This window comes from Manacus vitellinus, unplaced genomic scaffold (genome assembly GCF_001715985.3).
Source record: "Manacus vitellinus isolate BGI_N305 unplaced genomic scaffold, ASM171598v3 scaffold_31_pilon, whole genome shotgun sequence".
In the NCBI taxonomy this organism is placed as follows: Eukaryota; Metazoa; Chordata; class Aves; order Passeriformes; family Pipridae; genus Manacus; species Manacus vitellinus.
The window spans coordinates 3189450-3217252 of NW_021940379.1; the positions used below are offsets into that span (position 1 = coordinate 3189450).

The following is a 27803-nucleotide window of genomic DNA, read 5'->3' on the forward strand; positions in this document are numbered from 1 at the left end:
AGCAACCACACTCTGCACCCAAACTCCACAGGCACATCCTGCAGTTTGTAAATACCTTGGGATAACCCCAGATGGAGGTTGGTGAGACCACGTTCAGCCCAGGCTGTCAGGTACAAATCCACTGTCCTGTCACAGTCATTCCTGTCTCAGGTCAAAATCCCAGGTTTCCATTCCACAGTGACAGCTACGACAGGGAGGTCAAGTTTTTTCCCTTAGACTTGAAACCTGTCTCAGTTTGTGTTCAAAAAACAGCTTTTACCTATTAAATCCCAGAGCCACTGCCTGGAAGAACTGTATTCCAAAAAATCCCACTCCTAGACATGGCCACAATTACTGAAGCAGCCCAGGACAACTGCTGCAAACTTTCTTGAACAAACTTCTTATCTAGGAGACCAAATGGAAGTTTTTGCCTTAAGAGGAAATAAAGAATGACACAGTAGCTTTGCTGTCACAGATGTGTCTGAAAGTAAGCAGCCAATATTAATTACAAACAACCTACTTTCATAAATAAATATACATCCAGAATAGTTGCCTTCCAGATTCCTCTGGAATCGAAAAATGTATGAGTTATTAAATATATAACACTTCAGCAAGAAGACTTTTCTAAACAAGGAAGACCAAGGCATAGCTAATTACTTGGGAATCCAACACAGAGAAAGCACCTTTTGCTGCTTGTATCTGAGGATTTATTAAAAATATATTTTCAATATAAAAGTATAAAATAATTACTACTTTGGCTTGGAAAAAAACAGCAGTGGTTCTGATTTTCAAGCAAAAAAAAAAATTATCCAGTGATAATTTCCATCTAGTTCCTCCTTTTTAAAAAAAGATTCCTAAATGAGAAACAGGCAGATCTATCTCTCCAGATAATATTTGCCAGCTCATGAGAACTTTAAAAACAGTTATTGCTTTTATTTTCTTCCACGGAAGAGTCGAGTCTCATTCCTACTCATGTGGCCACACCACATCACAGTAAGACTAGTCCGGGGTGTTTAGCAAGTTACAAAATGTGTAAGTGCCACGGGAAAAAGGCGCTGGAGAAATCAGTAAAGTAATAATTACTTGGCAGCAAAACATACTGGGGAAAGTGGTGGGAAAGCTCTCGCTCCTACCATCTGTCAGGCTTTCCAGGGAGAGCAGCACCAGCACCAAAACCAAGTGCTAATTGCTGCATGTCCCAAGTAATTTGTATCATGCCATGCAATATGGATCGGACAAGCAGTATCTTCTAGTAAATGCCAACATCAAATAAACAGAGAAAAAAAACAACTCAACAACTTCTTTACCCATTCCTAGTAAATACCCAAATGTACAATGTTATTTTCCATGTATTTATACGGCCACCATTCAGCATTAATGAGAAAATAAGCGAGACAGTGTTCACAGGAGGAGGGCTGCACGCACAGTGCAATCACACCCCACCATCCCTTCCTTCAGATAGCAAAAACTGCACGAAAGGAACATTTTTTTTCCTTCTCTAAAGGGTTAGAACAATATTTATAATCTCTCTTCAAACAGTGATCAGCAGTTCAACCCGTTCATCCACAGGGCAGTCAACGTAAGGCAGAAGCAGAACAGTGGGGTTATCTTCCTGAAGCACGGGCTTAGGCAAAATTGGTAACGGCTGAGGAGACAGCATCACCTCTGTGATCCAGCTGATCCTGGAGCCGTGCAAATTCAGCAAGTTCATTCAGCTCCTGGAATTGCCTGTCTGTTTTATGGCTCACCAGTGACCGGTAGAAGTGGACTGCAAACACAATGAAAATCAATCCAAAGGGCACCATAATAGATGTGGATGCAATGGCTGCCGCCTGTCCCGACGTGATGGTAGAACTGTTGCCCTGCGGGGTATTATCAGTTTTCTTCTTTAAAGGAAGAAACTTCACCCAGCACAGCAACACCACCTCTGCAAGGAAGAGCAAAGTCCCAATGACAGTAGAAAATGCCCACGCGAGCTCGATGTGCCGGTGCATTCGCTCGTGAGGAGATTCCTTGACAGAGTTGAGATTGTGCACGTTGCTGACAGCCTCTATGTTTGGAAGAATGCAGGTGCTTATCATGAGTGCAAAAAGGTGAACTGCAACAAGGACAGTAGTGCAGGCACTGAAGGCTATCAAGAGCCCTTGAGGGTAGTCGTGTTCTGCGTCGAGCTGAACTTCCACCATGGCCACCTGAAAAGGAAGGGAGAGAGAGAGGCAGTTATCTATGTTACATATTATTTGACTATAGATTATTTTAAGTTTAAACCGAAATAAGTCTGCATTTACGTTTCTCTCCATGTCATCTGCACCCTTTTCATCAGGTTCAAATTTAGGTCTGAGCAAAAGGCCACCGTTTTCGTACTTACTGTTGTGTTGTAGAGCAAACCTTTAATATGCAGAAAAGCTGTTACAACACAACCAGCTTGCCACCTCCAGCTCATCCCATCAAAACAGATGAACTTTGTGAATAACACACCTGGACTCCTTAAGTGAAACATTTCTTCTTTCATGTTATACTCTCGAGGCAGCTTTTGATCTTTCACTATAGATTATAAATTTTGCTTGGTATTAGGAAATATTTTGTGTCCCACACACATGTAGAATGAACACCACATAAAGTCGTTTAAGTACCCATAACATAAAAGCCTTAAAAAGGCAGCAGACTGCCCATCACAACCTTGGTGGTTCCTTTTTCCTTGGATATTTGGGTTTAACTTCTGAAGAGCAGGAGCCTTTCATGAGAAAAGATCACCTTTCTGTGTGGCTCTCAGCTATATTCTTTCACTCAAGTATTTAAGCAGACTGCAGAACACAAATTGAAAACATGACGGTCTCCACAATGCCCGTGGCAGCCAAACAGGCCTGTGAGAGGCTGAAGAAAGACAATGTCTCCAAGAAAAGATAGTACAGTGGTCCCAGGCATCACAAGCTCCTCACCCTGGAAGCCATGTCACTGCTCATCCAGAAATGAGGCTACTCATGAAGATCCTCCACTATTGTATGAGCCATCCCCTTTTATAACCTTAGATCTCCAAGTATCCTGTGCTTCAGGAGCAGAAATCAGCAATAAATAACATCACTACGAAACTCATAAACCCAGCTCAGAATAAGGAAAATGAACTAGAATGCCTTTTTAAAGGTTTTAAAACTGTCAGGTGGTTTTATGCATGTGCAATTGATGAGTGATATTAATCCCAGCAGCTCTCCTGAATAATCTTTCCTGATAAATTTGACTTTCAGACAAAGCACTGTTCCAAAGAGGGAACAATGCACCAAGGTCTCTATGTTCAGTGTACTTTCTCAAAGGAATTCATTAAGCAGACAAAATACATTTAAAGTGCAGAGGAAAAAAACCTAACAGTAATCTGAAATATAAGCACATCAAGCTGATAAGAAAAATTCCTGAAATGTGGGTTCATGGATGCAGGGAGGCATGGAAACCAGGACCTGAAGACAACTGCAAAAGCAGCAAGAACATTCAAACCTCACTACTGTGCAAGAGCTGAGCCAAGCTACAGCTAGTCCTGCATCCCACCTTCCTACACATGTTCCAGGACACCAGAACACCTGATCACTAATGCACCAAATCTATTAAGGCAACCAAGGGTTCTGCTCAGACATGTTTCAACAGGCATTCAAGGCCATTTGCCAATTTTTTAATTCCTTTATTGAAAGCTTTTATTCTCATAAGCCTCACCACTCAGTCAACCAGTGAACAGTTTCCAAGTGTTACAAGAAACTCAACAAGAAATCATATTAATGCATATATGATTCTTGCTCAAAGATTTAAAAATACCATTTTTTAGTCGTGGGAAACTTCACATTTGAGAGGATAAACATTTGGTTGTCAGGATTGCTTGTTAAGTCCCAACATACTTGTGGGATGTTGGGCTTCGTGTGTTTTTCACAGAACAATTGCAATCCTTCACCACCAAGGATTCATTTTCATACTTATCAAATATTTTTCTTGTAAGTCTTCTGGTGTGTCTAGACTCAAAACCATTCCGCATGGCAAGGCACTTTAATTCTTCATCCTAGTAGTATGTCAACATAACTATGACACTAAAGAGATTCATTAGATAAAGACTTAATTTTCTTTTAAGAATTGATGTATTTAATTCGCCAAACATTGAAGACATTTTATATTTCCACTAATCAATGCCTCCACGTAGTAATGATATCAAGCATCTGATTTTGAACTCCTTGTGTTCATGTCTGGCAGAGTAACCCCAACTTGACCTGTAAGTGAAAAATCAGTTCGTGTTTTCTGTCTCCTCAAACTCTCAAGAAAGCTAATCTGGGAACTCTTTCAGTGTAAACAAGCAGAAAAACTGCCAACTCTTTTCAATTGCAAGTTTACTTCCTGGGCCAAGCTTGAGCCAGGCACCTAAAACAAAAAGCTCCGTTTTTCATCATGAGGCCCCGTGCCTGTTTTCTAACAGCGATGCGAAGTGGCAGAAGTTCCTCCCGCCTTTACTGACGCTGCAATTCCAAAATAAACAGCTCCCAACAGCTCCTGTAAGGTAACACCTGCAAGAACAAGGCCCAGGTGAGGTCACCTGACATGATGCCAATCCACAAAAAGCCTGAACTCACAAGTACATGCTGATGTTCCAGGCAGGATATTTTCCTGTCCAGAAGACCTGCTCAGGGCAGGGCTGCACAGTTTCCAACACAACATGTTCTGCACCTTTTCCTTCAGCACTTTTAAAGCTCCTCTGAACACTTGCTGCATGATTTCCACTGCGCAGCTGCCCCGCTGCAAACGCCCTGCCCTGCTGCCTAATCACAGTGTAACACGGGTTGGAAGACTCCTCAAGAGGTCATCTGGTCTAATCCCTGCTTCAAAGAAGAGCTAACTTTAACTTCAGATCATCCTACAGATATGACTGGCAGATTTACTACAGCTCTTGACAAAATTAAAAGACTCTCATGACATTAAGACTCAAGACTGAAGCTCTCATAAGCCTAAAAATGGTGGGCATTCAGATGCTTTCAGAAGATAACTGAATTTTAGCACACAACCATGTTAAACCTTCCACAGTCCTGGGTTCATGGCAGCCTGATTACTACCATATTGTAAAAAATTTAAGAACTTGCCCTCTGGAAGAATCTGCATTTTAATTTTTTTTTCAGTTTAATATCCTGACCAAGTTCTATTTGCTTATTTAAAATGTTCCCACGTCTTATTAGACCAGAGGGGCTTAAATAAAGCTCCTGCTTTTAAATTAAAATCATATGCTTACATATCTTTTGAAATCAGTAGCCAGTGCTGTAGAGGAAAATCAAGAATGAAATGGGTGTCACAGCATCAGTGGAAATCAGCACTCCTGGTTGGCTCCCTGTTTTCCTGACAGGACTATTCACCCCAGAGAGAGAGGCTCAGAGCCAGGCTCTCACAGACTGTCTGCACCATTCATGAAGAGTTATAAACAACTCAGAGAGAGAATTGTGTATGAGCCAGAATAACTCACCGGAAATTAAAAACAGATAAGTCAAAATAATGATCTTATTTCTGGTTTTATACAGAAGGGAAACTAAGCATCATTTATCCTTTAGTCCAGGATCTCGAGTCTGTAATTATTGTATGTTGCAGAACGACAAAACACATTAATATTTGCTGACACCAACAATAGAATACAAACAAGGATTTCATTTCATTTTGCTGGCAAACATGAAAAGACAATACCCAGATGACTGGAGCAAATGCATCTTGAGGAGGTAGTACCTCTGCACAGTGTAACAAAGTAAATCTATTCAATAAGCACAGGGTGAGATCAGCCAGAGGCTCAGTGTCACCTTTACATCCTCCCAACTCTGACAGAACAGCAAGGCCTTGAGTGCCCCACGCTGCCTGCCTTGCTCATCTATAACCCTGAGACAGGAACGTTCAAAGGAGCCACAAAACATTGTTTTCATGGCTGGAATAGAAGGAACCTTTCATGTGGGGGAAGATTCTTCAGCGCAGCTCTAACCCGTGAGCGCAACAGCGATGTAAAAGTAAGTGGTGGCAGAAGCCACAAAGCCAGGCCTGTAATGCTTTCCTGTAGGTTACAAAATGCTGCTGTTTCATGTTATTCTACAGCAATCCAGTCAAATACAGATAAAAAACTTCTACAGAGACCATTTTAGTATTTAAAACTGCAGAGTGACCTGTACTAGACAAGGGCTGTGCTGCCTTGAGCACCTGTACAGCTCTGACAGCAGCGGGTCCGGTCCAGCCCTGCAGCACCTCAACACCAACTGCTGTGATGGAAATCAGATTCATAAATATTTATCACCGCAGTCATTCTGCAGAATATGATGGGAGTTGCTTTCAGAAGACCATTCTGGGTGTATTTCAAAGGCAAGAGTTGACAGTTCTTTGATGATATTCAATATTTGAAGTGTATACATTCCCATCTAGACAAAGCCCAGGCAGCTTGAAGCACTCAAAGTATTAAAAAGAAAACTATGCTGTCTGGTAAATAACTTCCTCCAAATCCTATTTATAATGAAGCCAACCACAGTGCATAATTCAGACCCCTAGTTTTGACTCAGCTATTTCCACAAAGCTGTTAATTGGTGGCAGGAGGTGACATTGAGTTTTCCACTTTGATGACTACTGGGATCTAACAACTTCCCTATGATTCCTGACTCCCATATCATGACATTGTCATACTACTGTGTGATGCATCCCTGGTGACAAAATTACACCAACAAGTCAGATTAATTGTTCAAACAAAAATAACCTGCCAGCAGCCTGTCTCCTCTGGAGCTCTCGATTCTGCTGCTCTAGGTGTGGATGAGCCAGTGCTTGCAGTACTGGATGCAATCTGCAAAATATTTCCTGCATTCAAATAAACTGGACTGGGAAATAAAAACAGATAAAGCCAGGCACGAGGGAGAAAAATATCATCCATCAATATCTGGGGTATAACACAGAAGTGAAAAATACCTGATGCCTCCACCAGGGCATGGAGGGAATCCTCCATTCTTTCATGGACTGCACACACCCTACAATCTCTTTACCTCTAACAATTTGGGGGACTGATATTACTTGCTGGCCCCATAAACTGGGAAATTGTACTAAATGAAGATGATAAGCCTCGTGGATTTTCCCTCAGACATATGGCACTGGATGATAGCATCCATGGAAACCTGCACGGAGGAAATGCTCGGGTTCACTGGCAGGAGCTCTGCTCCCACAGCAGTTGCCAACACCAGACCCTGCAACTGCTTCTTGAGTTCACACACGGTGGCAAATCCTCACGAGCAGCTCTGAAACAAAACTAACTGTAAAACAGGTTTTTAATCTTCTCTGAGGAAACGTGACACTTCAGGGCTTGAAACCTGGCTGAGCACTTCATGCTCCACATCAGTGACCGAGGCAATCTCGTGCCTTTGGCACGGTTCGTTTCCCCACGGCACACGGAACCAATCCTGAGGGAATAAACTGTGCAAAATGGCTGCAGTTATACACAAAAAGAGAACTCTTTAGCAGGGATAAACTTAGCTCATACTACAGGATGCAAGCACTGTTTAATCAAAGAGCAAGGATCAATAGGGCTGGCTTGGAAACCAGCACATTCCACTCCTGACAATTCCCATCAATTCACTGGGTGGTCCTGGATGTGTCATTTAAGCTCTTTCTCCCTTGTGTGATAGGGAAAATAGAGGAACAGTGAGGCTTCCTTGCTGTTGTAGCTTTGATCCAAGACTAGATTGTACTTCAGCAGCATTTTATTCAAATATCAGGTGCCAAAGAACCCGCTGCAGTCAGGAAACAAGGCATAGGTGTGACAGCAGAACAGCTTTTCAAGGCAGAAAGGCAACTCTAAAAGATAAGGAAAGTTTTTAAAAAGAAATCTAAAAATACTTGAATGTTAAGTCAGCTCTTCTGAAAACAGACTAGGAAGTCTCAGCTAGAGGACTGTCCATCAGAGCAAAACCAAAGAGGCTGCAGGTGGATTTTCAGTGAGATCTTGTAAAAGGAAGAAAAAAATCGATTTTTTTAAGGGGGAACTTCAGAAAAATAAAGTATGAATGTTCACACATAACACTCCTGGACACTGGAGATTTTGTTAATCAGAACAAAGTGGCTTTTTCCTGAAATACCCTAAACGACAAACTGAAAAGCAGCAGTTTTCAACCAAACTAGAATTATTCTAGAGAATCAAGAAGGAAGTAAAAGAAGCCTCACTTCATAGATCCATGGACTTGGAGAGTCCACGTATCATATATTTAGAGAAAACTCAAAGGAATTTAAGACATTATGTACAACTTTAAAACAACAGCATTTACATTGAGATGCAACCTCACTTAAACGAAAATTTGTAAAAACCAACAAGCAACAGGCTTTTTTTCCATCTTCTCTCTGACTCGAGCAGCCACCCTGACAAACTGCTCTGACACAGGAGAGGGGATGTACAACAAGGAAAACTCATTAAGCAGGAGCGGCGAGTGAGCTCCCGGCTGGATGCGTTTCCCAAGGAGAACCAACTCAAACACGCCACACGAACACAGCCGCCTGTCACTCAAACCAACAGCAGTTCCACCACCTCCCCGAAGAGCTGTGGTCTGTTTTTAGCCATTGAAGGAGGACAGTGACATTTATTTGACCGTCAGAAGGCTGCTGCGTTTCCCGACAGCATCAATGGAACAATGGCTCTGGAGGGGAGTAAATCCTACGGCTGAAAATACCCAGTATGTTAAAAGCGGGTAAAAAAATCAAGACAAAGCAAGTCAGAGCAGCGCAATTCGGTATTTCTAAACTATGAGGCGTTTTTAATAGATGCATGAAGGGGCTGAGGGCAGAATTTGCAGCTTCGTACGTCAGAGGACTGGACTGATGGGGAAGTCGGTAAGTAACCGTATTTCCACCTATATGGAGCTTTCATCTAAGACAACTCGGGTTACTACACTGGGTTACTTCTCATCAAACCCGAAAGCAAAACACAACAAAATCCATTACTAAACCACGCACTAAACTGCATTGTAAGCAACGCCTCTGGTTTCCGTAACTAAAAAATGAGAAACTTCGCAACTGCAAAGGGTTGATAAGGGATGTAACGAGTCGGAGAGAGACCGCCAACTTCAATCAGTTGTTTTTCTTAATTTATCTGAAAGCAGGTCCAGTGCAACTGGACAACTGCACAAAGCGTGCGGTCCGGGAAGCGGAGCGGGAGGGGAAGCACCGCAACCCAGGCAGCGCTGCGGGGCCCCGGGCCCGGCCCTTCGCACCTGACACCGGAGTGAACCGAAACCCCGAAATACACCCCGGTGATCTCGCGCTCAGCCCTGCGGGGCTCCCCGCGGCACACGCGGCTTCTGCGGCCCCGAGCATCCTCCGCGGGGAAGATCCGCTACGATCCAATAAACCCTGCACTGTCCGGCGGAGGTAAAAGCGGAGAGGCAGCTCCTAATTGATCGCGTGAAGCTCTGCAGAGCAAAAGAACCCCCCATCAGGCACCCAGCACGGACCCGCTGCTTCCTGGGGCGCCCCGCCGCCTCCGCCGCTGCCCGGGAGCGCGTCAGGGAAGGGGTGCAGCGCCCACCCCCGGTCGGGGAGGCATCCACCGCAGCGGGGGCAGCGCCCGCCCCGGCCCGTCCCCCGCCCCTGCGACAGCCACAGCCTGCGGGGAGGCGAACGAGCACCGTCGCAACCAGGAATAGCGGCGCAGCGCTCCCCGCCCGCGGCCCCGAGCCGCCCCCTCGCCGCCGGCCAAGGCCGGGCGCTCAGCCATGGCGAAAGCCGGAGAGCAGCGCGGAGGTGCGGCTGGAGGCTTTCAGCTTGGCGCGGCTCAGTAGAGCTTCCGCCAAGACAGCGCCTGCATCGAGTGCCTCGTTCAGGCTCATGGGCTCTGGCGGCGGGGCGGAGGAGCGCGGCGGAGCGGAGCGGGGAGGGCAGGCGCGACTCGTCGGTGCGGACGGGCCGGGCCGCGCTAACACCCCCATGGCGGCGCCGCGGCTCTGCGGGCCGGGCCGCGCCCGCCGCGCGCCCCGCGAGGCTGCGCACCCCGCCCGCGGCCCCCGCACCGCGGCCTCCATTGGGTGGTGAGACCTGGCATGCCCTCCGGGCGCGCCCCGCCGCCATGCCTCATTGCCCGCGCGAAAGGAAGCGCGGCCCCGCCCCGCCCGCCGCTTTCCCGGCAGCCTCGAGGGACACACTGAGGGCGGGCGGCGCGCGCCGGGGCGCTGTGCCGCTGCGGCCGCCAGGGGGCGCCACGGGGAGGGGGCACCGCCCTGCCCCTGAGGGACCCCCGGCCCTGCCCTTGAGGGACCCCCCTTGAGGGAGCCCCGGATTCTGCCCATGAGGGGCCCCAGCCCCTGACACTGAGGAAGCCGCGGTCCCTCAGCGGATCTGTACGGTCGAACCCCCGTGCCAAGCCCCGGCTGGAGTCCCGGGCGCGTTCTCTTGGTGAGCAGCTCGGTTGAAGCTGGAGTTGAATCTGTAGCTCCCGGGGGGTTCGTGCCCCCAGCCCCGTGCACGGCCCCTGTGCTCGGGGCAGACAGGACGGGGTGTCCCCCCCTCAGAACAACCGCAAACCCGGGTCTCAACCCCTTCCTGCTGCAGACTCCCCCCCTGAAAAGCTGAAACATTTAACCTACGTATGTCCTGGGGTGAGGGTCCACCCTCACTTCCAGTTAACACTGATCCACCTAATCCTTTGTCACGTAGTTCAGGTCTTCACATTTCGTAGGCCCAGAGCTCCTGATAAACCCGTTTTTATCAGCAAGTGGTTGATAAGGTTGATTAAGCAGAACATTTCAACAGATACACGTGCTAGTGTTGAAAGATGTTTTATTACCATGTTCACATAAACCCTTTAAACCCCAATTTATTTTTTCTGTGTTTTACAGAGGGGAAAATGACGTGAAGAGCAGAACTCCCCAGCTAACACATGGCACAGTTATGAAGATTATTCCTGAAAAGGTGAGGCCATACAGTGCTTGAGCCACATCAAATTTGTGGGTCAGGAGTCAGAAACAAACCTGTTGCTATTGATTTCCAGTAAGAAAAATACAATTCGAACAATAGAAATAATACTGGACTATTTACAGGCACATGGATGGTCACATAGGAGCTGAATCCATGCTAGTTCCATTAGCGACCAAAAGCATTGGTTATTTTGTATTGCCTTGACATTTAAAACTGTGCAGATTGTCGTTAACATTTTTGCTCTGTTCCTCTCTTCACACCTTTCTTGCAAGGTCGTTCATTTACTAAAGCACAGAAAAGGACAATCTGTACCAACAAGGTCACTGGATGCTTTTCATTCACAAGGCATTCTTTTTAAAAAGATGTAGCTGAAACATCCAAGAAGAACAGTCTTAAGGATTTGAAGTCTTCAGAGGCATTCTGAAACTACCATTTATTACCACCTAGATTTGATCTCCTTCCCTTCTCAGGAAATAAACACAGTCCTCTTCTTGTTATAAACAACTTTGGGTGAGATTTTTATCTACAGAGGCTTTAAAACACCTCTGCAGAAGAACAAGCCTTTGCTCTTGTATCACTGACTCCATGGACTGTTGGCCACCTTCTTTCTCCTTTAGGGGTGACAGTACTGCTGTGTAGGGGTGGATTTGGCACCATTAGTTTTGTGGTTGGACTAATGATCTTAAAGGTTTTTTCCAACCAGAATGATTCTAGGATTATAAAATACTACTGTTTCTTTGGTGTGCTTTAATTCTTAAAAAACAAACAAACAAAACCCCCAGAAGACCTCATCCCACAACCAGCATTTTCTGTGTCCCCCACTGGTGCCTGAGGCTGTCTGAGCACCACATGGCAAAGCAATGAGTAACAAACTGATTGTGATTTCTTTATGACTTTTTCTTGGGAGACGTGATAACTATCAAAAACCAGTCACATAAAACTCCCCATCTCAAACAAACATTTAAGTCTCTGTCATTTAGTTCCCACGGAATCGTGAATTTAAAAATATTTTACACTACTGCTCATAAGCCATGGCATGTTTATGTACATGTACATAAACAACATGGATATTTCACTATTTCTTCTTGTTTCTGCACAAAATTATGGTTGAACTGTTACATCATGGGCCAGTACTATTGAACTAATAACACCTGGGTCTTGACCTGTTCCCTAAAAACAGATTTCTCTAAAGAAAAAAAAAACAGAACACCTGCAAAGAGACATAAATCTGGGGACTTCAAGTGTCTTTCTAAATAATTGTATTAAAATAGGCTCTTTGAACCCACTCTTCCACTATTTTTCTGTCCATTACTCTTTTTCCTGTTTATTGGGAAGGGTTTTGAAAGATACAACAGCATTGCACACTGATGTACTGCTGGGTTCATATCACATTCAAAGACATAGTATGGAAAAGGACCTACAGAATCAGCAAAGAAATCTCACCTCATCTCCTTTTTCAAACCAAACCCATGTGTCATTTTAAGCCTCAAGCCCCAGTGCTGTAGCTTTGAAATGACCATTTCCTTTCCTGTATGAAATTTAAAAATCGGTTTGTTAAACTGGAAAACACAAATTAAGGGTCAAGCCTTCTTCTGCAACTACAACAGGACTGTAGCAGTGCACCCTTTCCCCCCTTTCTGTTCCATTTTACAGCTCCATTCTGAGGTACAAACTAAACAGGATACATGATTTTATTCCCAACTCTATTCCTCATTATTACACACCTCTACACTGCCACTCCAGAGTTAGCTGAAACTAAGAGTCAGCCATGCTTAATTAACTCTTAGAAATGTGTCAGTGAGTCCTGAAGCCACGCTGGGGCTCAGAGCCGGGCTTTGCTGTCACCTGTGACCCGTGCAATTGCAGAAGGCCACCAAAAGGGTGTAGTCCTGCCCTCTCCCTTCATCTCGCCCCTCTCCAGCCCCTGGATCGCACTCAAATGGCTACTGAGCGTCAGTGAACTGACCTAATGAAAGAAACATATACATTTTTTTTCTTAATGGCTTAGTTTTCTGCTGGATCAGGTCACTGAACTGACTTGCCTCGTGGCTCCAGGAAGGAAAGCAGGAGAAGTGAGGGATGGACATGCAAGAGAAAGGGAACGGGCCCTTTCAGCAGCAGGCTGTTATTACCCCTAATTAGAGGTAATGTCAACCCATTCTCTGGATCATTTATGCATGAACACAATCGGAGCAGGTGGCAGAAGTCCAAGTTTCTTTCCAGAGAGCCCTGAGAAATCTGTAGACTGTCACAAGGATACTCATAGTTCTTTGCTTTGCCTGCTAAAAATGTACTTCTGTATTTTCTGTAGGAGGCTGAATAGGTTCGCTGAGTACCCTGTGATTAATGTGATCCGGTGCTGAGCACGCCGCGGTGCTGCCCTCGCCAGAGCAGCTTTTCTAAAACCTATCTCCAGCTTCACATGCAAATCAGCACTTCCATTTGTTCCTGTTACTGTACCCAAACCGAATCAGGGCACCCCAAAGTGGAAATCATGGTAGTTCTGCATTAAAAACGACACATTTGAAGTTGCAAAAGGCAAATAAAGGGTTGTCAGCAATCCCAAGGAGGTTAAGGCAAACATCTCTTCAGATCTCATCTGAAGCAGAGCTTAAAGTTTAGTTAATGGAATTTCTGCAGGGGAAAGATTTGGACATGTCATATCTAGAAAAAAATTGTATTTTAACTTCCTTCAGAAACCAATGAAATAGTTAAATATCTCATCTTCCATCTTAACCTAAGGTAAGGTATAGAATGGTAGGTCTTACAGGATAAAAAATATTTTATTTTAAGATTAGTTCAGTCTATTCTATCCAATGGGAAGTAACTATGTTTTAGAGGTCAGTGGGGTGAAATGAACCCATTTCTTCATTCAGCCTTCCTAGGCACAGCACTTAAGTTCTGGTTTTAGCAAGAGCTCTGCAGTACAAGGTTAATTAAATGACAGCTCCTAGTTTCACAATAACAAGGTCAGGATCCAGGCCATAGCATGATTAGATCTTAAATAATTTATGTTACATTAATATCCAGCAAAAAAAGTTTTAGTGCTTTTTTCAGAGTTCAGCCCAGCCCCTTTCCCAACAACCACTGCTCCCTTTCCACAGGATGGATACTGTGGTCTTGATACTGTATCACAGTGTTAATATGAGTGGTTTTCCCATATTTTTGACTGTGAAGAAAGCCAGGTTTGTATCAGCCCTGGGCTGTCCCATTCCAAGCGTTGCCTGATGGGGCCCAGCTCTGGGCACTGTTGGAAAACTCTGGCAAGGTCTGCTCAGAGGGGAAACCAGCCCCCAACCCTCAGCAGCCGGCACTTTAATCTGGGTCCTGCAGCACAGGGGTTTAATATTGCTTCTAAATGCTTTTATCCTACCTAATGCAGCTGTGGATATGGATATTCTCATCATCCACAGACTACCTCCCCCCCTTTTTTCCCTAGTTCTTTTGAGACTTTTTTTTTTTTAATTAATACAGAGATTATTTCCATGGTATAATGAACTGTAGTTGACTAGGAATCATTTCTGTCTTAAAACGAGGTTAAACAAGTGTTTTCTATTTTTGGAGATCTATAGATAGAAATTGTGGTATTTCTGAAACATTTACTTCCACACTTCCATAATGTGCTCTGGTGTTTCCAGGTGTATGTGATGGATACAGTCCTTGATGGGTTTGCTTGATACACCAACAGTCTAAAATTGTTCGTGTCCGAAAAAGAATATTTAGAAAAATGGGTTGATTTTCTTTTATGTCTCTGTTCTGTCTCTTTTGGTGGACTTTTTTGGAATGGATGGATGATGTGTTTTTTGCTGATGATTCTCTAGAAACATCCATTTATCTTGTACTCTGGCCTCAATCCTACAGATGTACACGTGTATTTAATTTTAAGTTTGAGTAATCTTGGCTGAAAGGTCGAGATATGTATATATCTCCTCAGGATTATGGATTAATAATGCACTTGCTCCAACAGACATCTGGAATCCACACTTCAATATATAGCCTATAAAACACTTCCATACGATAATAAAGTTCAATCATCTGCAAATAGGGAGATGTTAGAGAAAGATTACATGATTTTTCAAGATTCTGCAAACAGTTCTTGGCAGAAGCAGGAGGAGAAGCTCATTCCCTTAAATCCTGTTAGAATTCTGTGCTCTCCTGCCTTTATCCACGTCACGGATCATTAAAATAGGGATCTTTGCAAAGAGATGAACAGCAAGGCCTGCAAAGTTGAATTTTAATGTACTTTACATTTTGCATCATACTCAATGTATTTCATACAGTACCTAGGACGTTTAACTGATTGCAAGAAGCAAACCAGAGGAGCGCTGCCAAAAGCCATCTGCCCCGGCCCTGGGCTTGGGTACCCTTTGATGTTCCCTTTTTTGGGGGGTGTGGAAGGGAGGTAAAGGATGTCACTTCAGAGAGGAGCCACGCTGTGGAACCTGGAGGCTGTTCAAAACCTGCACTCTGACCCTGCTATTGCAATCAGATGGTCCCAATATTTGCTCAGCATCAAGTTAGAGTAGCTGTGAGTGGGTGTTGTAGAAATGAGACCCACCGATACTTTTAGGAATTGCAGCATCTCCATCCTGCAGACTTTTTGTAGCAGCAGCTACTTCGGAGCGTTTTTTACCTAGTTTTTCAGGGGATTTCTAACTACCTGTTCTACATGCTTATTACAAAGGCAATTTTGCTTTATTTAAGACATATTTAACACCATCTATAATCCATTATAGGTTTTATGGCCGGTTCTCACCGGACACGTGGGTGCAGCGCTGGGAGCGGTGCCGGGGCGCAGTTACCGCCGAGCCGCACGTGCGGCAGAGACACAGAGCGAAGCCACCACCACAATAACCCCAGGTCTGCATATTATAAGATTATTTTCAAATGTCTGCCACATTCACTCGCCACTCTTTACCCCGGCTTTGCGCCGTTGGGGCCGGACACCGGCGCGGAGCCCAAATTCTCCCCGGTTAAGCGGAACCGCTCAACTCTTGGGGCTCGTCCCGGGCGCTGCGGTACCAACCCTGGGACCATCCGCGCCTTTGTGGGGCCCCGGCCCCGTCCCCCCGCGGCCGCTCAGCGCCTGCGTGCCGAGCACTCGTGACCGAGCCCTGCACGGCGGGGCGGGCGGCCAGACCAGGGCTGGATAGCCCCGGTACCCCGGGCATTCCCCTCATATCCCAGCCAGCCTAGCGCCGGTAACCGCCCGTACCCGGCATTCCCCCCATCCCGGTCAGCCCAGTGCCGGTACAGCCCGGTGCCTCGGCATTCCACCCATCCCGGCCAGCCCAGCGCCGGTACCGCCCCCGGTCCCCCCAGCCCAGCGCCGGTACCGCCCCGCTACCTCGGCCAGCCCCCATCCCAGCCAGCCCCCCGCCGGTCCCTGTGCGGTGCCCCCGGCCATCAAACCCTGCAGCGCCGGTACCGAGCCGTGTCCCCCGTTCCGCCCCCCCGTCCCCCCCCGGCCCCGCCCGCTGTTTACGCTTCCGGGCACTGCGACGGCCTGCGCCCTCGCTCCGCACGCAGCGCCTGAACATGGTTCCTTAGGACTTTGCAAAAGGCATCGCCGCCCGCCCCCCTCCCTTCCCTCCCTCCTCCCCCCCCGAAAAAAAAAAAAAGTGCTGGTGCAAAATTGCAAAACTTTAGCGAGCCCTGGATGGCTTTTGTTTTGCCTCCTCCCCATTTGGGCCAAAAATGCAGGACAGGAACTGTTGACAAATAAGTGATGAAACTCTCAAAAAAAATGGAGGCAAAGAAAGACTCTGGAAGAAGATTGGTGTGTAGCTGGCTTCGGTCTCTTTCCTATTCGTGCCTTTTAATTGATTTTGCTTAATTGTTTGCAAAGGGAGCAATGCATGCGGGACGTAGGCAGCGGAGCGACTTAGTTTGCAAGCGCGCGGCTGAGGCAGCGGGGAAGGGGCGGAATGGAACCGAGGGAAGGGCAGGGTGGGACGATCACGGATTATTATTTTTTTTTTCCGGTGGGTGCGGGTTTGTGCTGATCCACCGCGCGTGTCCGCGGGGCTGTGCGGGTGGGAGAAGCTGCCGGGAGAGGGGGCAGAGCGCCGGCGGCAGCCGGTGCACCGGGGTCCCGCTCCACGGGGACCTACCTTGTGCGCGCCGGTCCCCCCGCCTCTCCAGCCGCGGCTCGCGCCCGCCGCAGCTTCCCCGGGGCAGCGGCACCGGCCTCGGCCGGGCCTACCCGCCATCCCCCGCAATTGCACTCGCTGCAGGTCCCTCGCCCGCGGACCCCGCGCTCGACCGGCCGCTGTCGGGCGTGCGGGGCGGAGGGGGGGGGGAGCGGGCGGGGGCTGCGCATCCATCGCGGCGTTACATAAAGCGATCTGGTTTTTAAATCGCCGCTTCCGGTGTGACTATGGAAACACTCGGATTATGTAAATACCGAAACCTGGATGCTGGGCATCATCAGATACGATGATTCGCCCCCCTTCCCTTCCCCGGGGAATTAGCTTGTGCTCACGTGCAAAAATAATAATCATAATAAAAATGATCCGGTTGCTAACGAGCGTTGGCCGCCGTTCACGGTTTTTTACGGGATTGCAAAACGCATCGGTGCTGTAGCTTGTGAATTGTCGGCGAGTTACGTGTCCCCCGCTCGGCTTTCAGCGCCAGCCCCTGCTCAGCAGCCCAAGTTTGAGTTTTCCTGCAGCCAAGCACCTGTTATTCCTGCCGAGTTCCGTGTCACGAGATGGAAAAGGTTGTGCATGCAGCTGTGTTGGAGGTTGTTTGGGTTCAGGTTTTGTTCAGTTTGTGTCTTGCCATCTTAATTATTTCCCCCGGAATGTGTTTATCAAACCGTTTTGCACGATCCGTGCGCTTTCCTCGCTTTTTTTCTTTTCCGGACAATGTGTTTTATTTGGGGTTTCTGTATGTGTTTTCTAGCGCTGCATCGGCCGGAGGCGGTACGATGAAAACGAGGACCTCTCGGACGTGGAGGAAATTGTGAGCATCAGGAGTTTCAATTTGGAAGAGAAATTAAAGAGTAAAATGTACCACGGGGATTTCGTGCACGCCATGGACGGCAAAGGTAACTCAGCCGGGCCGGGGCCGCCCGGCCGCGCTCGCCGCCGCCTCCACGTGCAGCTCCGCGCCGGCTTCGGATTTCGCGCCCGTGCCCCTGCCCGGGGATCCGGTGACGCCGCCGGCCCGAGGGGAAGCACGGGGAGGCTGCTGTGGCGGGGGCCCTGCAGCCCGCACCGCCCCGGGGGGCTGCCCCGGCCCGTCCCCCCCCCGCACCCGGAGAGCGGCTTTAGCCCCGCCGCGGTGCCGGGATGAGCGCGGTGATCCATGGCAGCTCCCCCCGCCCTGCCCCGCCACCGTGACCCCAGCGCACCACCGGGATGTTCAGGAATTAGGTCCTGGCACGGGAGAGGCCGAAACCCCAGCCCCCACTTAGCCGGAGGTGATTCCTGCTCCCCCTCCGCCCCCTCTTGAATCCAGGACCCCTTTAGCGAAAGGGTGCGACTGATGAGCCTCTTGGCCAGGCTCGGAGACTTTACAGTCAATAACTTCTTTGTGAGCCTATCATATATTAAATTACAGCGCTGCCCTCCCCAAAGTGACTTGCTTTGCTGAGGTGACTTGAATTCCGGAGCGGTAAGCAGAGCCAGACAGCCCAGCTCTGCCGCACGGCTCCCTGGCAGGAAGGCGAACGGGAGAGGTTTGCCCGGGAATCAAACAGGCCCGGGGGGTTGCAGGTCACCTTTATTTACCGCTGCACTGTTGACACGGATCCCCATCCCAGATGGCTATCACTGAAACTGGCCGGACTGAGGACGCCTGTCTGAGCAGCCTTTCTGAGGAAAGAGAAGTTTTGGCTGTAATCCTCCTGAAATTGCTCTGAGTGCGGAGCCACTAATTGAGTTTAGAAAATTTCCTTTTCTCCCCTAGGCTTAGTTTTCCATGAGCATTTTAAACTCCTTTTAGAAAAGTTGATGCGGTGAAGAAATTAAATACCTATCTCACTTAGGAAGGTATTCGTTTAGGAGATAAGCTCAACCCTGACCTGCCTCTTCCTCTAAACAAAACACAAACACCTATTTTTTAGCTGGTAAATGTTAATTAATTTTCCAGAAAATGATTGCATTCTCCCCTCAGCTTCCAAACAGTCCAGTGGTTGCCATTGCTCCATGCTAAGGATAATACAATCCACAGCTTCCCTGGCTTGGCAGCTCCAAAATCTTTGAGCAGCTTTCTCCTTTCTAGGGAACTTGAAAATAAATGAGTGTCTTTTGTTATTTTGTTGTGGTCTGTGTCGGCTTTGTTCAACCCCACAAGGGATTAAAATGCTTTGTTGGGGCATTAGGAAGCAAAGATCTGCCTTCCTATTTGCTCTGGTTTTATTTTTACTATTGGTTTAATTTTTTTTCTTTATAAATCCAAGGGCTGAATTGAATCGGCAAAACAATGACAGGGGTTGGTAAGAACAAAAAAGTCAGTTTGTATGAACACATGGAATTAGTTGAGCAATATATTTATTTATTTTTATTTCCCATGTCCTTGTTTTTATTTTTAATGATAACTCTTCTTGCAGTGGTGTGATTTTTGGCTTGAATGCAGTTTGTCATAGCTACTACTCTGCAAGGCTATATAGCTGCCTCTGCTTCTTTCACCCATATTACTCCTGATATTTGTTGACTTTCTGACTTGGGTCAGTGTCCATAAAAAATCTGTGGTTTATTTATTTGCTTACCTTAAGCCCTTAGTTTTAATGGGAATGCCTATGGGAAAGGAAGACTTCTCTAGTACAGAAATATTTACTTGGTAACCTTAGTTAAATGGAGTATTCATTACACTTATTTTGAGACTAGCAGCAATAAAGTGTCTGTAATTTTAATGTTTCTGTAAATGGATAATTACAGTGCTCTGATTTGGTAACTCTAAGTAGGAACATTATATCCCTACTTGTCATAATTACTAACTGAATACAGCAAAGAAAAAGTTGTACAAATAGAGGGAAGTACATGTGCAGGCGTGGGAGCTTGGCCTCAGGGTCCCCTTTTGCTTTCAGTGTGGAGAAAGATCAGGGATACAGGCTTGGGCTGAGGTACTCCTGCTCTCCCAGGATCATGGATGGACATTGCTGGATGAATCTCGGAGTTAAATTGCTCCTGTGCACCCGAATATAATGCAGGGAGGGTCACTGGGTTTGGCAGTGCAGTGCATTTTGTAGTGCCGAAGAGTCAAGCAATATTTTCCATTTTAAGGCAGCATATGGACATTCTATAAAAGTCATTTTTTCCTGTAAAAAAGGGGGAATAGCAGAACCATAGAAACAGTACATGGCTGCTGTAGGAATTCCTCTGCTCTCTGTGGCAGAAGGCTCCAAATAGTGTGTGGGGTTTTGTAGGCACAACTCACCAAAATTGCTGCCTTGTAACTTCCTCTCTAATCCCCAAATCACTGCTATTGTACCAGATAGTGCATAGAGAAACCCCCAGGAAAGGCCAGTCCTGCATAATCCTCGGAGTGAAGCAACAAGGTGATGCTGGCTAGGGTTAAAGTGACAAATTTTTGTTTGATTTTCAGTTTGATTGTGTGCTATACTGTGACTTCCTGACTTCCCACAGAAACTATTCATTTTTCACAGATTTACTAAGTGCCAGGAGCTGTATAAATTTTCTGTCAGCTCCTAAAGTTACATTTCTGATTAATTAAAAGAAAAGTTTATCTGTTGAAATTAGAAAAGAAATTACCTTTTCACAGAATCAAGGCTTTCTGTTAGAACCAAATAACGCTCACAAAAAACCGTGTAGAAATGTACAGCTGAAAATATCTAAACTTACACATACACTTTAAACTACACATTTGCCCCAAAAGTACTAGACTGATTCGCAGTAAGTTAGTCAGGATTATCTTTTAACTGTTAATTTGGTATTTCATTACAGCCTGGGTGTTTCAGCCCAGACCTTAATTGACAAACTGACTGGATTCTATTTTATGTGCATCAGTGAACAGGAAAAATAGGGAGCAGCTGGGAGAGCATTGTCTGTCAGGGGGTTTCCGGTTTAGACTAAAATATGCATTCTCTTTCTGTTTCTCTTTAGGTGATAGTGGAGTTCTTTGGTGAGAAAAGGGAAATGAGGAGCGTTTGAGAAAATGTAACCTGAGGTGCCAATGCCATTGTAATTGATTTGGGACATTTTTTTAATTTGTTTTCACAGATTTTACTTTTGAGTACGTGCAAAGAGAAGCTCTCAGAGTTCCCCTCATCTTCAGAAATAAGGATGGACTGGGAATTAAGTAAGTTACAAGCAAATCTTGATGATTAATAAATGCTTTTATAAAATAACCATTATGCTTTCCACTTGTATCTGATATTTCTTTTGATGATCTCAAAATGGATTGCAATTAGTCTGACTGTCAGCACCCTCGAGAAGAGGAATGATTATTTTCCGCTTATAAACAAGCAGATAATGAGGTCTATAAAAGTTAAGTGCATCCAGTGTGGTACTGCACAGCAAAAATAAGTCAGCAATGAAAGTTAGGAGTATAATCCAAAGGTTTCTGCACCCAATCCATGCTGTAATGACAGAACAAACTCCCTTCAATTTTTGACCTCTCAAGTGTTCTCTGCATTACAGGTGGAATGTCTAATGATGCCTGCCATTTTCCATTATAATCATGGCTCTTCAGAATGTTTCAGCTTTGTAAATATTTAATGATGTCTGGTTAAATGTGGGATTACTGGAGTCTTTTTGCGGTTGCATTTTGTTAATATCCAGTTCTAAAGGATTTGGTATTTTAATAAGAGAATCCTGCAAGTTTGTTTGTGAAAGTGACAGTGTCTGAGACAGAAATATTAAAAGGATAAACTTTATCAACCACATGATCCATAGTTTAGATAAATGTTTCTTGATACTTCTGGAAATTAGGACTGTGTGACTGATTATAGCTGAAGAACAGAAAAATAATTTTTTGAAAGCATCATTACTTTGCTCAGTTTCAACTGGAACACCTCACAGTTTAGGGGACCGAGGGGTCCCAATCACTACAATATAATTTAAAGAGAGAAAGAGAAGAAACAGTGTTTGGGGTATTTGACAACCACATGTCCCTTTACCATCAGGGCAAACAGGAGCTGCTGTGATGGCTCTGATGACAAAGTAAAATAGTTTTATATGTTGAACTCTGAACAAGAGGTGCTTAGAGGGCTCTCTGTGTATGCATTGGTTTTAAACTGCTGCTCCTAAAGGGCAAGTCATAAAATCTTGAAGAATTCTTCCTGAAGAAATCAGGAGCCAGAGGTGTTACTGCACCTTCCCAGCAGCCACATCCTCCTGTGTGTGAGGAAGTTCATGTGAAATTCCTCACAGCTCAAGAAGGAAACTGGGGAGATGTTTCAGCTCCTGCTGTGCCAACTGTACCAGTTCAGCTGTGCTCCAGCAGGGGAGAAGTGTGGAGGTGAGAGCTCATCCCAGACACAAACATTCCTGGGCTTCAGATCCGCAGCTGCAAATGGATGAGCGTTACCTGGGATGGAAAACCAGTATCCCAGCCTGTGTCAGTGCTTCCTATGGCCACCTGTACCCACGGTGATGCCTCCAGGCCTCAGGCTGCCTGATGTGCTGGGAGTGCTGCACAAGATCCTTCCAAAGATGCCTTGTTTCTCCGTGTCCTGACCAGTGGATGTCACATCCCTTTCTTCCTGATGCTCGTGATTCAGGATTCTATAATTAGGTAATTTCAGTGAGACATTTCAACACTCAAATCTCAGCTCACACATCATTGTTGGCTTCCTTGTTGGTCCTGTGCCCAAAATCAGGAGAGCTGCCACTTGGCACTTCCCTCCACTTTGGGCTGGCCGTGTGCTTTCACTGGAGACTCCTGGTGGAATGCTGCCTGTGGAGAGGGCTCTTTGGTCTCTCTTGGTCCAGGGGTTCAGAGACTCCTCAAGGAACAGGATCATGTAAAGAGGAACCTGGATTTTGTGTCATGTGTTGGCTTGTTTTCTTCAAGACAAGTAACCACACCTCAAAGAGACCTTTGAAAGTCAGGTGCCTTGCTTTGTCAGCATTATCAAAGCAGCCAAATTAACAGCAGTTTTGGAACATGTATTGGAAGTGAAGAAGAAGTAGGACTGAGAGCTGCATGCCTTTGTCTTCAGCTGGAGTTGTGCAGCTCTGCTGCATCTTCTGAGTTCTGATCTGGATTGGGAAGAGGTGGAAGCATTTTGGAGTCACTTACCTGCTGCTCTGTCACACACCCACACTTTGGACAGTGAAGGAAAAATATGTGTTCCAGTTTGCTGTGATGAGTTTAAAATAGTCTCAGCAGCCAGGCTTGACCAGCCAGCTTTTCAGATCCCCACCAACTGCTGATATCACTTAATAACTCTAATACCATCCTGACATCTCCCCTCCTTCCTAGGGCTGTTTCCCTTTCTCCCTTTTGTGAACCATCCACACACACGTGCAATTTCTTTCTCTAGATGGAATTCATGGTCAGAGAAGAGCTTTTTTTTCTTTTGAGGATATTTTTGCTGAATTAGTGTGCTGAGAAAAATAAGAGCAAGTTATCTGATACGTGAGTTTTGGATGGTTTTTGCATGGAATCAGTTGAATTCTCCCTTTCACAGTTAGTTGGGTGAATTGTTTTTACATTTCCATTCTCTGCTGAATCACTGAATACTGACTGCTTTGGGGAATTAAGTACTAGAATTTGTAGATCAGTAATCTCTTATAGGACACTCAACATTCCTGTATTTTTTATTTAAATGAGCGTGACTTATTAATTTGAAATGATGTTGTAAAGGAATTGCACACACTTGGGCATAAGTGCTAGTGAGAGAAGGTTGGAAACACAATTTATGTGTATTTTAAATGACAGAAGTGAAATGCATGAGCAAACTTTCCTATTTGGCACTCTGCAGATAACGTGATTTAATTTTATTTACATTTCCACTTCTTATATGTATCCATCAAAAGCTGCTGGCGTGCAGTGCATGAGGTTTGGGGATGTGTAGGTACCAAAATACTGTGTGCACTGTACTCCAGCAAGATGGAAATAGGATTGGCAGCTGCCTAACTGATCCAAAATGGGAGGAACCTTCAGTGTCTGGGTCGTTTCTGGCACCACTGTCTCTTGTCCTGAGCAGGCTCTGTGCATCATGATATAGCAGACTATGTGATCCACACGTGTAGGGTGACTTTTGAGATACAAAATATATGATGTAAGATGATTTTTTGAATAACTGCTGATACATGCTTCCACCTGTGCTTGCTGCTAAGCAGTCAGCTTGCATGCCTGTGCCTGGCAGATGCACAACACAGAGCTGAACAGTTTGGTTACTGTGCTTGGAGGAACTCTGAAATGGCAAGGAATGAGAGGAATGAGGAAAAACTATTAAAATGAAACTGAAAATTGCTTTCCTCTGTATCTCTGACCATCATGAGCTGCTACTCCTATGGCTGGAAGCAGGAAAGCCCACCTGTGATCTCTCAGCAGAATGGAAGCTGTTTTTCTTGGAGGGCTGTTTGACTGTTTCCAGGATTTCCCTGGGAGAGGGAATGCTGTTTGGAGAGATGTTGTCTCTTATCTGAGCAATGGTCATCTTGCATTGTAATGTGGTTAATCACATACCTGTGCTGGCCAGAGCTCATCCTCATTAGCTTTTGAATAGATTCTCTAGCACATCTTTAAAGTTTACTAAAAGGCACCCAGAGCACACTGAGGTGTTTGCATTTCTTTTCCCTTTAAGGCAACAGGCGACATGACTTGTGTATTACAGACTGCTGAAAACCTCAAATGCAGTCAGTCATATTTTGGAGTTCAGTCACCCCACTATACCTTTATTCACTTATTTTTTATGATATTTGAAATCTTTAGAAGCATTGGTAGTGGTTTTACACAGGATGCATTGTCTGAAAATTGCATGAGAGCAACGAAAAAAATACTTCTGGGCTGTTCTTGCATTGTTGCTGTTCTGGGTTTATATGCAGAAAAATAAACCAACCAACAGTGAGTGTGTGGTATAGGACTGGTGACATCCAAGAAAACAATATTGGGTTTTTTTGCTATCCTAGTGCTGTAGCAAACCAACCCTGATTGTATAAGAGTGAGTGTATAGGATTGTACAGGAGTTGTGTGGCAGGGCTGGAGCTGAGGAAATACAATCACCTAAGGCAGCAGAATGGGTTGGAATTAAAGCTGGACCTCCCAAGGCAACCCAACTACAAAATGGGTTCTTGTACTTGAAACCTGCTGTTTTCAAGCCTGAAATTATTCTCTCTGTGTTCTCCTTCTTTATTGTGTCACACAACCTGAGATTGCAGAGAAAAAACCCCAAGGATTTGCCAGGTGTACTCTCCAAAGAGCTAAACATGCAGTTCCATTGCCAGGGAGGGTTGTATTCTTCCAGTCTGAGTAATGTTTATTGTCAGCTGCTGCTGCAGCTCTTAAAAAGGCTGGAATTGCTCGTATCCATCTGGGTTAGGATTGTTCTCTATCTTGGTGGTTGATTTTTATTTTGATTTATAGAAATGTGAAAAGATTGCCCATCTAATTGTTCTACATTTCTGACACGAAATACAGGTAAGCTGTGCATTTGCAGACAAACCTGGCATGTTCTTGTTGCCCACAAATAGTTCCTCCTTCCCCTACTTCTGACTTTCTAGTGCTTGGAAAAAAAAGATGAGCTCTGAGTGAACCCTGAAGGTCAGTAGATTCAGGCTGTTTCATTCCGCAGAGGGAGTGAATTCCAAAGCTGTGGGGCCCTCACAGCTAAATGCAAAGATGTGAGGGTTGGCAGAGAACTAACAAAAGATATTGTCCAGCCTCTGCATCCCACCAGAGAAAGGTGATAAGGGTAAAAGAAAGTGGGCAAGCAGAATTTGGCAAGTAGTTCTCAAGATACATGCATGCCAACAAATACATTTTTTAACTTTACCTATTAGTGTTTTCTTAATAGTAAAAACTACTGCTCTGAACGTTTGCCCATGGGCTGGATCGTTCTGATTTCTAACTAAATTGTGTCAGGAGTCCAGAAACAAGTTGTTTATCTTCAACCTGGGGCAGTACAAGAGGGGCAGAGCACTGAGCTGGCAGGTCCCACTGGGCTGTTTTTCATTCCAATTCCTTAGTCAGCTTTTGTGCAATGTGAAATGTGAAATATTGTCAGTAAGATGAAGCCAATCAGCTTTAAACCCCCACTACTGTTTTTGTTTTCTTTTTCTATCCAGTCTATGTGCTACAGAATTTTACTGTCTCCTTTATACATAAAACTTGCTCACTTGCTGTACCAGGCTACTGTCTAATTACATTAAACCCTAAAATGTTGCCTGTGTTAGGAGTGATCCTATAAATGCATCGACATCCCAGAACCAATTATGCTACCATTTAATTTAGCTCTGAATTAGCCCAAATTGAATTGAACAATTTTCCAACCCACCAAATAACAGCCAGGTTGTCTTCTGCCAGACAAGGAGGTTGGATTAGTCAGTAAAACAAAGAGGCTTTAATTAATCATTTTTTAATATTTTATTTCCAAGCAATGAATCCAACCAGTGATGGTGTGACTTTGAACAGATTGTTTCACTGCTCTGTCCCTCAGTTTGGCAAGTGTGATAATGTTCACCTTGGGGAATATACAGGAGGCACCACCAGTTGCAAACCCCCAGGAGTTGCTTAGAACAAGCTACAAAGGTCTAGGATTTTATTGAAATCACCCCCAACCCCTTCCCTCCCACTCCAGTGCTGATAAGAAGTGCTCGAAAAGACACCTTTTCTTCCATTGTGAATAGAGAAACTGTTGTACACTTGCCAAGGCAAAGATGTCATGTGTGTCTTTAGAATTTGCACTGTCCACACTTCAGAGAGGCCTTGCTTGATTCCACCTCCTGCACTAGGGACAAAGAGCACTATACATTTATTTCTCTTTTATTATGGTAACCAAAGTGTACCCATACTTATCTTGACAGTATTTAACGTTGCTTTCTTTGCTAATTACAGAATGCCTGACCCGGATTTCACTGTCAGAGATGTGAAGCTATTAGTGGGTAAGTTATTTTGAATGCACTGGATTAGCTCTATACAGAACAGAATTGCTTTGAAATACTTGTCCAGTTGTGTTTGTAGACATTTGTGGTAACTCTCAGAATCTGGGAGAAGGCAATGGAGAGGCAATTTGTAAATTAAAAAGGCTGGGAGAACCCTAATTAGTAGTTGTGCTGACCGGACTCCGATCTCATGCTGGATAATTGGCCATTTGGAAGGGAGAGAATGCTTTTGCCCTTAACAGGTGTTCCACACACACTTTTGTGATCCTGGAAAGCAGCAGCTCTATTGATCGAGTTCCTATTTTTTTTTTTTAATCTGCTGTAGAGCATCTGTTTGTGAAAGGTGTGATTGGAGCCGTATCACCTCTTGCCTGTGCTCTCCCCACAGTATTTATCAGTGTCAGGCCAGGTCAGTGCTTTGAGGGAAGGTTGTGAAGAGAGGCTGAGCACAAACCCTTGCAAACTGCCTGGCTTTTGATAAGACACAAACCAGAGAAGTGGTGACTGTCATCATCAAATGTTTCCTAGCAATCTTTGCAAAGTAAATGTTTTTTAACTCTAAGAAAAGCTACATTTTGAGTAGGAGATTATACTGTGTGTTTCTTTGAAATCTGCTTTTATTGCAGATGGGTGTGTTATTTATTGTTATCTGAAATTGTTACTGAATAGTGATCCTGCTCTCCATGGAACAAGCTGGGTGTTGGTTGTGTTGGCTGCAGTCCTTCATGAAGACTTTCAACTGCATTCCTGCTAGTTAGAATTTACTGGGTTTATTTACCTGTATTGTGGCAGGAATTAATCTTTTAAATTAGCTCGAATGCTGCATTCTGAAAGGCCAGTTTTTAAAGAAATTATTCCTTGAGTTTAATGATCAATAGGAAC

General features: G+C 45.2%; 2 protein-coding genes across 6 annotated transcripts in view; one reads left to right on the forward strand and one right to left on the reverse strand.

The window, feature by feature from the left end:
* Nucleotides 1–203: 203 nt before the first annotated feature.
* Nucleotides 204–9802, reverse strand: ORAI1 (ORAI calcium release-activated calcium modulator 1). Its single transcript, XM_029961135.1, is given in 4 exon segments — nt 204–2171; nt 7218–7228; nt 9716–9766; nt 9769–9802. Coding segments are annotated over 4 exon segments (657 nt in total). The 5' UTR covers nt 9797–9802; the 3' UTR covers nt 204–1604.
* Nucleotides 9803–10270: 468 nt separating this feature from the next.
* Nucleotides 10271–27803, forward strand: part of KDM2B (lysine demethylase 2B) — a 116571-nt gene continuing 99038 nt past the window's right edge. For 4 of the 5 annotated variants that reach the window (XM_018076428.2, XM_018076430.2, XM_018076429.2 and 1 more), the window contains exons 1-4: nt 16426–16681; nt 17809–17953; nt 21090–21168; nt 26875–26921. In XM_018076428.2, coding sequence (XP_017931917.1) covers nt 16631–16681; nt 17809–17953; nt 21090–21168; nt 26875–26921 — 322 coding nt within the window. In that variant the 5' untranslated portion in view covers nt 16426–16630. Of the gene's footprint in view, nt 10381–10823; nt 10897–15638; nt 15763–16425; nt 16682–17808; nt 17954–21089; nt 21169–26874; nt 26922–27803 lie in introns of those variants that run through there. The other variant, XM_018076431.2, reaches the window with a different exon arrangement.